This window comes from Rhamphochromis sp. 'chilingali' (genome assembly GCF_963969265.1).
Source record: "Rhamphochromis sp. 'chilingali' genome assembly, chromosome: 22".
NCBI lineage: Eukaryota > Metazoa > Chordata > Actinopteri > Cichliformes > Cichlidae > Rhamphochromis > Rhamphochromis sp. 'chilingali'.
The window spans coordinates 22474650-22486883 of record NC_137950.1 but is presented as its reverse complement, the minus strand read 5'-3'; the positions used below and the strand labels follow the sequence as shown (position 1 = coordinate 22486883).

At 36.0% G+C, this 12234-nt stretch overlaps 1 protein-coding gene across 1 annotated transcript; it reads right to left on the bottom strand.

The window, feature by feature from the left end:
* Positions 1 to 5014: 5014 nt before the first annotated feature.
* On the bottom strand, positions 5015 to 12007 carry LOC308391152 (alpha-N-acetylgalactosaminide alpha-2,6-sialyltransferase 1-like; the record flags this gene model as incomplete). Its single annotated transcript, XM_080873619.1, has 7 exons — positions 5015 to 5203; positions 5728 to 5827; positions 6505 to 6588; positions 7250 to 7353; positions 7443 to 7581; positions 11026 to 11188; positions 12004 to 12007. The coding sequence occupies 7 exons, from the start codon at positions 12005 to 12007 to the stop codon at positions 5015 to 5017; spliced, it is 783 nt and encodes a 260-aa protein (XP_080729745.1).
* Between the last annotated feature and the right edge of the window lie 227 nt (positions 12008 to 12234).

The following is a 12234-nucleotide window of genomic DNA, read 5'->3' as shown; positions in this document are numbered from 1 at the left end:
TGTCAAGCTAGGTTTTACTAGATGGAACTTTAAAACAAACAGATGTTGCTGTGAAACATTGTTTATTTAGAAAATTCCATCATATTGCACATAAATCCAGTTTAGTAGCTGTCTAAAGGAGTTATTTATATGATGAAAACCTGATTTATAGTAATAAATAGCTTAATTAAAGTAATACCTTTACTTAAATAATGAATAAATTTGTATTCATCTACGTAAATAAGTCATCAGTAAAAACAAAACCCAAAACTTTATATGCTAATTTTATAATTCTGCTACATCTCAAGAAGTCTGTTAATAATAGATTTTATTTTTCATTTTATTTTACACTAAAACAAAATGACTCTCAATGGCAGATATCAGATTCATAAACAATACATTTACTGTATCGAAAACATATGAAGCACTTTTTTATCTGAACAAAATATTAACTGTTAATGTTCTTTGATTAAACTGATACTATTGCAATGAGCTGAAAAATCATAAGCAGAAAAGCAATCAACTACAGAAGTTTGGAAGAATATCTGTGTAAGAGTGCAACTGACCCTAATCCAAAGACATCAAACAAAATGCTATGTTAAGTTTGTTCAAGATGTTTAAGTTAAGTTTTAAAAAAATAATAATAATAAGTAGGCATGTCTTGATGCATGCTCAATCATCCAGGTAAGGAAATGCAAGTGGCAGATGGACACACTGAAAAAAAGGGATTGGCCATCTCTTGAATTTATGTAACCATCTTGCGTGTTCTTGTTGTGTTCTGTTCTTGCATAAGGGAAAAGAAGAAAAGCATAGATGCATTAAATTAATGGACTAATATGTTAACATTCAGTTCATTAAATTTATTTAGCACCTGTTCACAATGCCAGTGATCCCAAGGAGCTTTATATTTTAAGGCACAGACTCTGCACAGAGACATATCTAACGATGAGACATCATCTTATTAGGACATTTTGGAAAGGAGGAAATGTACCACTGGATAAGGGGAATTGCAGGATGAAGAACTGTGAATAGGATGAGATGATAACAGAAATGAGCAGCAGCAAGAAAAGAATCATAAAGCAAAAGATAAAGTATAAATAAGGGATGCTACAGGGCACAGTGATTTTAGGTTAAAACTTTTAAGCAAACTAGAAATAGAAGTATGTTTACATTATGCTAGTAAATTATAAAATACAAAATTAACACATCCCACAAAAGTCAGCTTTATTTCCTACATAAAATTACATGCACAATGTACACAGATGTTACAGATCATTTGAGCTGTCTTTGGATGTCATTGATACATCAAACAACTCTATACAAAACTTGTTGTGTTTGACTGAACATTTTGTGTTTCACAAAAAATAATTTTTCTGGAAGATACAACTTTTGAACTAATTAAGAAAATAAAATAACAGAGAAAAACTGTAACATCAAAACAAACCACCACAATAAAATCACAGCTTATTTCTCCATTAAACCTCTAGAAATTTAAATTGACTATAAAAAGCAAAGTCAACCACTAAAATCCAACAAACAAACAAATAAAAAAAAGGATAATAATATAATCTTGTTATTATGCCTTTTTCCAGGGGTGGACTATATAATTGGCTATTTGGTTTCAACATGAAGATATTGTGCCACAAGTAAAAGCTGTAACTACAGCTGTCACAAACAGGTATTAACAGCGTTTATCTTAAAGCTAAATAACACATCAGACGTAAATAATTATACAGATATACCTGGATTACATATTACTCTTTTGTCAATATTTGATATATAAGCTGAAAAAGCATAAATGAAAACTGAAAATCTGCAACCAATAGTAACCAAACAATATGAAGTATTCAAATGCAAGAAAATACATTTGATTACCTCACACCATTTACATTTTCTGCTAATGTTAGAAGTTTACATTTTGTCTGGAAAGCATTTATACTGACACTTCAGTTTAAAACAGATTAATTTCACTGTCAGTGCAGTTCCATGTTTCAATTTTGCAATACATGCAGTCAGGGCTGGACTGGGACAAAAAATCGGCCCGGGCATTTTGACTAGAGACTGGCCCACCAGGTATTATAGGAAAAACCATAAAGCCTTTGAATGAAAACAAACGCTGTTGTCACAGTGATGTACACTGTCTTGTTGATATATATGTATCAGTCTAATAAACTTAAACCTACACCATCCTCCCTATTCTGGTATTCTAAACAGTACCCGAAAGTAGACTGCTTGGTCGAGTTAACCTCCTGAACTATCTACAACACATGGTGAAAACCTGAAATTAAGACAGAGAAGACTAGAGGTGAGACATGATCATTACTGAATACTGATGACAGATTTAGATATATTTTCATAAACCATTCATTTGCCACATCAACAAACAGCATGGCAGGGCAAAATATTTTTTCTAACATGGCAACCTTTAAAAAGTGAAAGGAGACAGAAAGACAGGTGAGAAAGAATAAAACTTAATTGACTTTTTGATGGCATTTTACACACAGTACTGGTACAGTATCTAGAAAATGTGGGAAAATACTGGCATCTTATACAATACAGTACACTACTTCTGAAGAAATTATGATGGGACCATAAAATAAATTACTATGTACAATAATGGATTTCTATATATTTTACATCAGATGAAAACGTTTGTTGTAAGATTCAGATAATTATTTGTTAAAAGCGAGACATTTTAAATGAGAATAAGAAAATATTTCTTTGTGCCCCCTCTCCCTGTTAATGCCCTACCTGGGCCCCTGGCAAAACTTTGCTAGATCCGCCCCTGCACAGTTACCAGCTGTCAGCTACTTAGAAAAGGATCCTGGTGTTATTTGTCAGAAACAGTTCATAACTTCCCTTCAACTCATTTATGTCACCTAAAAGGTAAACCTGTTTCTCCATCACCTGTTCAGCTCTGATGATTCAGTAAGGACATCTCCTGGTTTCATCTTCATGTTTCCCTCTCACCAGATAACCAAACCGACATCATGACCAGCTGCTTTTGCAGCTGTGGCTCCAGCAAACATCAGCTGATACTAGAAATTTATATTAAATAAATTCTACCAACAGCTGATCAAGCTTAAACGTGCTGCTGTTGTTTAGCGCGACATCCGCTGGTTTCCCCTTTCTGGCACAGAGTGAGCGATAAACAAACAAGAGAGAAAACCCAATCAGCTGATCATTGATCAGTTTCATGATTGAAGTAGCAACAGGAGAGAGAGGGGAGAGAATGAGAGAAGAAGAGGCAGCTGTGCAGCAAAGACACAGAAAAACTCCAGCTTTGTGTCTTTTTCATTGTAGCTGAAGTTCAAGACAAACTGCTCCTTTTCAGCTCAATACGAAACGCGTGATATTTTCTCTGAATACCAGACGATTCCGTTTTTTAACAGGAGGGTTGGAAACTCTAATAACTAACCTTACAAATAAAATAAGATAAAACAAGTTCAACATCAATAATATCAAAGCACCCGCCCAGCAGTATATAAACGCCGTCATGCTAGCTAGTACGCAGTACGAGTTATTGCAACTGACTGTAAAAAGTCAGCATAACGAAAATAAACTCCACCTAAACTTGGTTTATATCTGACCCAGATAGACTGCAGGTCATAACTTCTTACCTGAAGTTCAGTTCACCGCCTCTGCGGGTCTCTGCTCCTCCTGCCTTTCCGTCATCCACCTGCCAGCGTGTTGCATCTGCTGGCCTCCACCACTTGCTAATGTTACTGAATCTGTGGAAGCTCCGCAATAGCCACCACCAAACAACTGAGTTATTTTTACACATCTCCCAGCATCTGGCCAATCCACCACCTTTCAGTGTTTATACCGTTACGGAAAAAACAAAACAAAAAAAACATCGGCCCATAAAAACAAAAAAATCACCATCGGCCCACCAGGCAAATGCCCGGTATGCCCGATGGCCAGTCCAGCTATGCATGCGGTGCTATGAAAAGGTATTTGCCCTCTTGCTGATTTTGTTTTTTGCATATTTGTCAGCCTTACTTCAGATCATTGAACACATTTTATTATTATACAAAGATGCTAATAGAATAAATTAACAAAAGTTAAATACAAATATTTTATTAAAGGGGAAAAAATATCCAAACCTACCTGGTCCCAAGTAAAAAAGGAATTGCCCCAGCTTTTTAAATCATGAATTAACTTTGATTAACCACAAATTTACTAACCAGACCAAGGCCCGATTACTGCCTACTGAATCAAGAAAACTACTGCTGACCAAAAAAAAAAGCCTCATCACATATTTGCCAAAAACATGTTGATGAGCCCCAAGAGTTGTTTTGAAAATATTTTTTGGACTGATGAGAGAAAATCAGAAATATTTGGAAGGTTTGCGTCCCATCACATCTGACAAGCTACTAACACAGCACTTCAATAAAATTAACAGGCAAACATAGTTGTGGTAACGTGATTGTCAGAGCCAATAAGTGATATAGCTATGAATGCTCTGGAGCTCAAGCACACTTTGGTTATGCAGAATTTGGACAAAGATCCAAAACACACCCCAACTCCACATCTGAATGTCCAAAAAATTTTAGAGATTACAAGATTTTAGAGTTTCCTACTTAATTTCTAAACTACAATGTTGGCATAACTTAAAACAGGCCATTTATGCTGAAAACCCTTCAATGTGACCAAATTAAACCAATAGTAAAAAAAAAAAAAAAGAGGCAAAGAGTTCATCTGCATTAATGCTCTTGACTCAATCCCAGCTGTTGTCGATGCTTGATTTTAATCTATGGAAATTTACCCACAGAGATGCACATTAATAAAATAACATGAGTGATAATAATCATAGCGTCTTTGCTTTGGATGGTTTAGTTTGCATCATTAATGAGATATTACTGCTCGATCGTCTTTTGCTTTTGATAAAACCACAAAAGGAGTTGCAGAAAAATAAAACCAGCTACCATAATGAGTAAAACTGAGCATCACATATTGTCTCAGTCTTTGGAAAGTACACATAGTTGTTTTTTAAATCTGGTAATCAGAAATCTTGATCATGTCAGTGTTGCTTTTAGTTCTTTGCTTTTGACTCAGTTCTTTCATACAGCCTGATTATTTTCCTGTTATGAAGGTCTTTCCATGTATTCTTCTCCAAAATGTAGTCATGGTTGAGGTAGAAAATGACTTTGCTCATGTTTTTCTCAACATAGTAGTTAGGATATTTGACGTAGTCGTCAGTCATGAATCCATATGCATCCACCTGAGGAAGACAGAAAGGGGGGGAAAAGAGTAGGACAAATATATTATAATTATATGTGTGTGTGTGTGTGTGTGTGTGTGTGTGTGTGTGTGTGTGTGTGTGTGTGTGTGTGTGTGTGTGTGTGTGTGTGTGTCTTTTTATTAAAATAAGAGGAAGGCAGGTTGAGGACAAAGTTAGAGAGGCAAAGGCTATGATGGTTGGGATCCATCAGATTCATCCCAGTTATTCTTGGATTTAAAACACCAAGAACAGTGAAAACGCTTATGTTTCATGAAGGGAAGTATGTGGTGGGTGGCACTGTATTAATCCCTATGGTTCGGACCTTTTGTTTAACTTGCAGAGCAAAAATGTGCTTTTTCATGAAAGGTGTCTTTGACTCTTCATCTTATTTCTGATTCATCTGGGCTGTGTGAGAAAAATCCTGAAAGTTGACTTGCTCATTCTAGAGTTAATTGCCAGGTCAATGCTTCTAAAGCTGTGAATACCAACAATAAGCACACAAATTTCAAGTAGTTTTAACTCACTATGTCACAGGTGTGCAGAGCCAAGAAGACAGTGAATGCCCCGTTGGTTGGTCTGACTAAAGACCAGGATGTTTTATTCAGATTAGGTGACAGTAAGAACCTGTGAGTGAAGAAGAAGCATCAATTAAGCATACACATGGGGAAAATGAGCTACACTTCTATGACAGCAGAATAGGCAACCTCCAAATCCCAAACACACTGTAAAAGAACACATGCATAGAAAATTACTCAGTGTAAATTACTTGATGTTCTTCAAGAAGACTGGACTTCAGATCATGCTGACTTCTGTTCATGCTGACATTCATGTCTGAGTTACAATCTTATAACAGTTATTCCAGTGATGTTTTGCTTGTTTCTCATCCTTATTGTTCATTTCTAATAGGAATCCCAACTGTATGGTTGAATTAGCTAACAAGGTTGCATTCCTGGGGTAGAGCTGTAAACAACAAACGGGTGTGGCAGCGTGTGTGGAGTTTCAGAGCGAGTGTGGCTGAAGAGGAGTGCGTGTGTGCGGAGGAGCTGTGGCGGTGACTGTGTGGAAGAGGAAGCATGTGTGTGGATACCCCCCCCCCCTTCTCTCCCTGGACCCCCTCCCAACTCACTGCACATATATATAGCACTGAGGTGATCCCTGTTGTAAATAAATAATCTCCTTTTGTTCTCAAAGAAAGAACTGTCTGCGCGTGAGTCCATCCAGTAGCCATGAAAGCTTTCTTCTAACTATTCATAGCCTTTTTAACAAAAATACTATGTACAGGGTGTTAATTGCAGGCTGACCTGTTCCGCACATATCGGAGGAAGTCCTGGTGCAGAACGTAGAAACGACTTTCATTGTATTGCCCTGAATAGTAGGTCCTTGGTCTGGTGAGGTTAGAAGACGAAATATGGCACACTTGTTAGTCACATATATGCCACAGAAGATATTTTGATTTGTAAAAGACATTATATTAGAAAGATACATTTAAATTACATGTCACAAACATTTTATATGTATGCAGGTAAAGCTTCCATGTACACTCAAAATTTGCATTTGTGAAACAAATGGCAACTGGTTGAATTTAATTTGTTAAATTCATGTTGTTTTTATTTCTTTTTTTTCTATATTATATTATGTTACAGTGTTGACCTAAGATAACAGACTTTGAATAAATTAATAGATTAAATATATATATTTGTATTGATTAATATTTTATTTTGTCCAATTGTTGTATAAATACTGTAAAGGATAATGTATGATAGTACAAATAATCTTAATAACTTTCTCCTCAGTGGCATCATTATGTGTCCCATAAAATAGAAATAGAAAAATAGAAGGTTATAGTGTTTATTTATTTACTGAAAAATAAACAAACATATGTGTTTGGGAGTACAAAACATTTACATCATGATTCAAAAAACAAAACAAAACGTAAACAAATACAGTTGGAGTCTTAATTCCTTAATGGGATAATTGCAACTTTTTGAAAGTGGTGAAAACATTTCTTGATTAATTTTCTTTCTTTTTTTTGCATTTTATACTCACAGTTTATTGCGGTATGGGCCAGCAGAGACCTTTTCTCCTCTCAGAAGAGCCTTTAGCCACTGGAAATCCCTCATCCCCTCTGGAATCAACACATATTTTATACCCTGTCAAAAGGAAAAGGGGAGCCCTTATGTTTATTCTGTGCAGGGAAAATAAGTACGATACAACACTGTTGTCTTTGAAGTTTAAGTACCTCGTCATGAGGGGCAGATTTGTACCCGTACTTCTTGAGCAAGTAAAGTGATGTCGTGATGGAGTGGGCTGTGTGAACGTAAACCGATGTTTTGTTTCCTACATCTTCCTCATAACCCTTAGTGATGGCACCATTCATCCTGCCAGACAAGACAAGAATACATTTTATCAGTTGTTGCTAGCTAAAAGTGCAATACCAATGTCTAGGTGTTGACTACAAATATCTGCCATATATAAACTGCTTGTGGGACAGTGAGCAATTTCATGTGAAGTATCATCATAAAGCAACTCTAATTCGAAACATGCTGGAACATTGTGTAAAGTGTATCAGACTGCAGTTATTTGCAAATCGGATAAACACACATATTATACACAATGGAACACAGAAAAAAAATGTACCATTTTAAGAAGAATATTACACTTTGATGGCACCAACACCTCTTAAAAAGATTTGTCCATATTTACAACTGTGCATCAACTGTCTGTATTCTAATAAACCTCCATAACTATTTGGGAACTGTGGTGTTCTGTGTCATCTCTATCCTATTCATCATTTCACATCTCACAAAGTTATTTTAGTAATTGTAGGGTGTGGACTGAAGGCAGGCCAGTTCAGCAGGTGGAGAACTGTTGTTGAAATAGATGTAATAGTATGTCTTGCTGAAACATGTAATGAATTCCTTAAGCACTGATAACCATAAACCATAAATAGATAGACATTGTGTTCTCATAGAGAGAAGAGAGAGAAAGACTATAATTTTAAAAAGAGTTTTGTTAGGGAGTTTTTATTGTTTTATTTGATTATGCTTCAAATGTTATGTTATACTTATGTTCACATATTTCACCAGACTCAGTTTTCTGTAGAAACAGGAAGCTGACCCTGTGTCTCTGTGTTCATTTACCGCAAGAGATCAGTACAGAAATACACATCCGCAGAAGTTGACTTGCATTATATTATTCTTAGAAATTGACTTGCAACACACACACTTTGTGACACACACACACAAACACAGCTTACGCACAGACAGCATCAGGACCTGCGTAACAGGAAATGTGATTATATTTGCATATTGACGATGTAACCTATAAAAATAAACGAATACTGCAGTTCGTGGTGTCTCTCTGTCTGAGATTCACCCGTGCCGCACGTTATCAGTATCAAGTGTCTCAGTTTTCTTTATTCACCTGACCGTTTGTTAACTGTAAATCTCTGACAAGTTTCAACTTTCAATTTTTCTGACTAGTTTTTCACTCTGCCTTAGTTACTTTAACCTCCTAGGATCTGGCGTCCACATATGTGGAGATCATATTTTGGCTGGTCTAGACCAAAATACTACATTTTACTCTACAAGGGCCTGATATCCACTTACGAGGACATTATGCTGTCACTATTGAATCGATATTTAAAACACATTTCCTCATATGTGGATCTCATTTTTGTCAAAAACAAAAATCAGGAAAAAAAATACAAATCAGCTAATTCTTTGTTTTTACATTTATCTAGTCCCAGTCAGCCCAAACAGCAAAGAGAAATTAAAAATGGATGCTATGAAAGGGTTCGGGTCTTAGGAGGTTAAATGATTTTGGCCACCTGAGGGTCCAAACATCAAGCACAATATTGATTTGTGGCCCTCTCTCTTGTAGAGATTTCTCTAGACTGTGTGGATCTTTTTATGATATTATTCACAGTAAATACTGCAAATTGTAAACATTGTACTGTAAACCATCACCCCTAACTGGTCACAGTAGATGGATATTCTGTTAAATAGGACATTTTCCCTTCAGGAGGGGTCCTTGGCTTGTTCTCTGTATTATTTTAGCATCTTTACCTTACAATAAAAAGTGCCTTCAGATGATAGTTGGTATATGAAAAAATTAATCGAATTGAATTCAAATAATGACTAAATTATTTTTCTATAGAAACAATGATGTAAGTCTAGGAACCTTTTATGTTTTTTTGTTGAGGAACATTTTTCCATAATTTGTAGACTTGGTGTTTTGTATGTTGTTGAACTGCTGTCCATCTTCTTCAAGATGCTCTTTTTTATACCCAATTATGTCACTGACCTTTTTAGTTAGCTGAATGTTCAGCTAGGTGTTTTTGTTTTGTTTTGTTTTGTTTTGTTTTGTTTTTTTTTTTTGGGGGGGGGGGGGGGTAGCCCTACTTCATTTTCCTTGTTTTTACCTGTTCCAACTTTTTGTAGTTAGAAAATAAACAAAAATGTTGTTTTTGTGGAATTTTATAAACATTTTATTTAGATTTTTTAAAATCAATACAAGAGTTTCTTTGATACGAGATTTATATAGCCATAGACTATATATAAAGGTTGGACATCGAAAGAGTAAAGCCAGTACGGAAGTGAATGAATATGGAAGCCTCCATTCTTCGTGAATGACAGCAGTTGTACAGAAGTCTATGATAAAAAACAACCGTTGGGTCCCCTGCTGTCTAATTTCTACCTCTCACGAGTTTAAAGTGTTACTGAATACAAAATAAAGTTAATTTTGTAAATTATGGTATGAAAGTAGGGGTGGGTTTTGATGATCGATTTATCGATTAAAATCGATTCTAGCTTGGATAACGTGATATCAATTCATTAAAATCCTGAATCGACTTTTTAATATAAATTTAAACACCAGAATCTCAGGTTAAACCTCACAAAAAGCTGCAGGTTTCATCACTCACCAAACAATATTGACCAAACCAGCAGCAAAAGAAGATCCAAACTAGGCTTCACTTAAACATCGTCGTGAATTCCCTCTGACTTTTGCCGTTTTGCTTCCACCATGATAAAATCACACTTCATGCACAGCTCTCTCTCGCTCTCAGTATACTTCAAGAAGAGTTTCTGTTTTCTGATTATTCGCTTGCTTGTTACGCAAAAGTCTACCGTTGTTTACAGCGCTGTGGGACGCTGTTTTTTTTCCTTTTACTTACTTCCAAAAGGAAAGCCTCATTTCTGCTGTTCAATACTGAACAAATTTAAACTTTAAATTATGCAAAATTGCAAAATACTTAGCTCTGTCTCTAATAAAACCTCTGTAACTTTGCTCTGCTTCAGGTCAGCAGCATCAGGTAATGTTTATATGTTGATTAATGATTTTCTTTCGTTTTTGATCTACTGCAGAATATTTTTATAAAATCCCAGGTCAGGAAAATCACCTTCACGTTTTTCTTTGTTTCATCCTCAGCTACTTAACAAGTAACATCACAGCATCTGCTGTGATGCTTACACCTTTGATAAAGTCTCGCAAGTGTCAGTTCTCTTTTTATAGATATAAAAATATGGAAATGTACTGATGCATGATCTGAATTATAATTTTTCTGACTGTCTGAGGCAAAATTTCCCCAATTTGAATCGAATCGTGAATCGAATTGAATCAAATCGTGGATCGATTTGGGACCTTGTGAATCAGAATCAAATAGATTCTAGAAATCAGTGACGATACCCAGCCCTATATGAAAGTCACAGAGAAAGATAAAGCAGTATGCTTTACACTGCTTTATCTTTTCTACACTTGGCCTAGTGCCTGTCAAACAAAGCCAAGAGGTTTGCTTGGGTTTTTTTTTTTTTTTGTCTTACCGAAAAACGTAATCATGGCCATCGATTTCCACCCCCTTCTTTGAGCCGTTCAGGATTCCTCCAGTACCTACCACAGCACAGCGCACGCAGCCATCACCACCTGGTTTTGGGAGAAGCAGTGGCTCTTTTGGCTTTGGAATCAGCTTTACTGAATCCATCACATCTGCAAACCAAAAGTTGCTGTATGAGTAGAAGAGGTTTGTTAGTTTGCTTTTTTTTTTTTTGACTGTCCCGTTTGGATCTTTAGCCATCAGAATTGTTGTCTGAAGGCCAAGAAAGATCCCAAGTGGATTTACTTTACCAAGTGGATCATCATGGCCTTGCCATATTGGTCCATTTGATTGACCTTTATTATAATTATGTATTTATTTTATTTTCGTTTTTTAAAGACGGGACAGACATGACTGGAGGATAGGACAGGGAGAAAGAATGAAGGAAAGAGAGGGAGAGAAAGAAAAATAGAGAGGAGAAGAGATGGTGAGAAAGGGGGGAAGAAAAAAAAAAGACAAAACACCTGGATCAACTGTATGGAGATAAAAAACCAGAAGAGAAAACAAACAAACAACAAAGAGCAACATAATAAAAACAACACCATCACAATAAACTAGCTAACAATAGATAACAGTAGATACTTTTTTAATTTCACCTGTTAAGAATGAAAAAAAGAAAACAAGTAGAAGAAAACGAGAGCAACATAATAAACAACATCACGATGATCTATGGGAATATAACTGTAAATACTAAATATTAAACATTATTGTGCAGCACATAAGATCAACAGAACACAGTGTGCTTTGAGGTAGGAGCCAAAAAGGGTGTAGTTTGTGTGTGTGAGCACCCGTGTGTACACCTGCTCACAGGTGGAAGAGCCACCCAACACCTTGGCACTGATGCAGCAGGGCAGGACTATAGCACAACTGCCATAGAAAGAGCAATACAAAATCCAAAGCAAACAAATTCATTCAGAAGCAGACACACCCATACACAAAATGTCATCAGACGTTTGTGCCTTTATCACACAACAAAGGGATAAACATGCACAAGAACATTTTAATTCCCTGGTCACGCCAGCCTGCATTCCAAGCACCCTGGCAAACTACTAACACAAAGTTGTTTTCCATGAATGTGTGAATGTTAGATAGAAAAGACTTAAGCATAAAAAATGCTTCCATGAATGGATGAATAAAGAAAATTGTTTAAAGCGCTTTG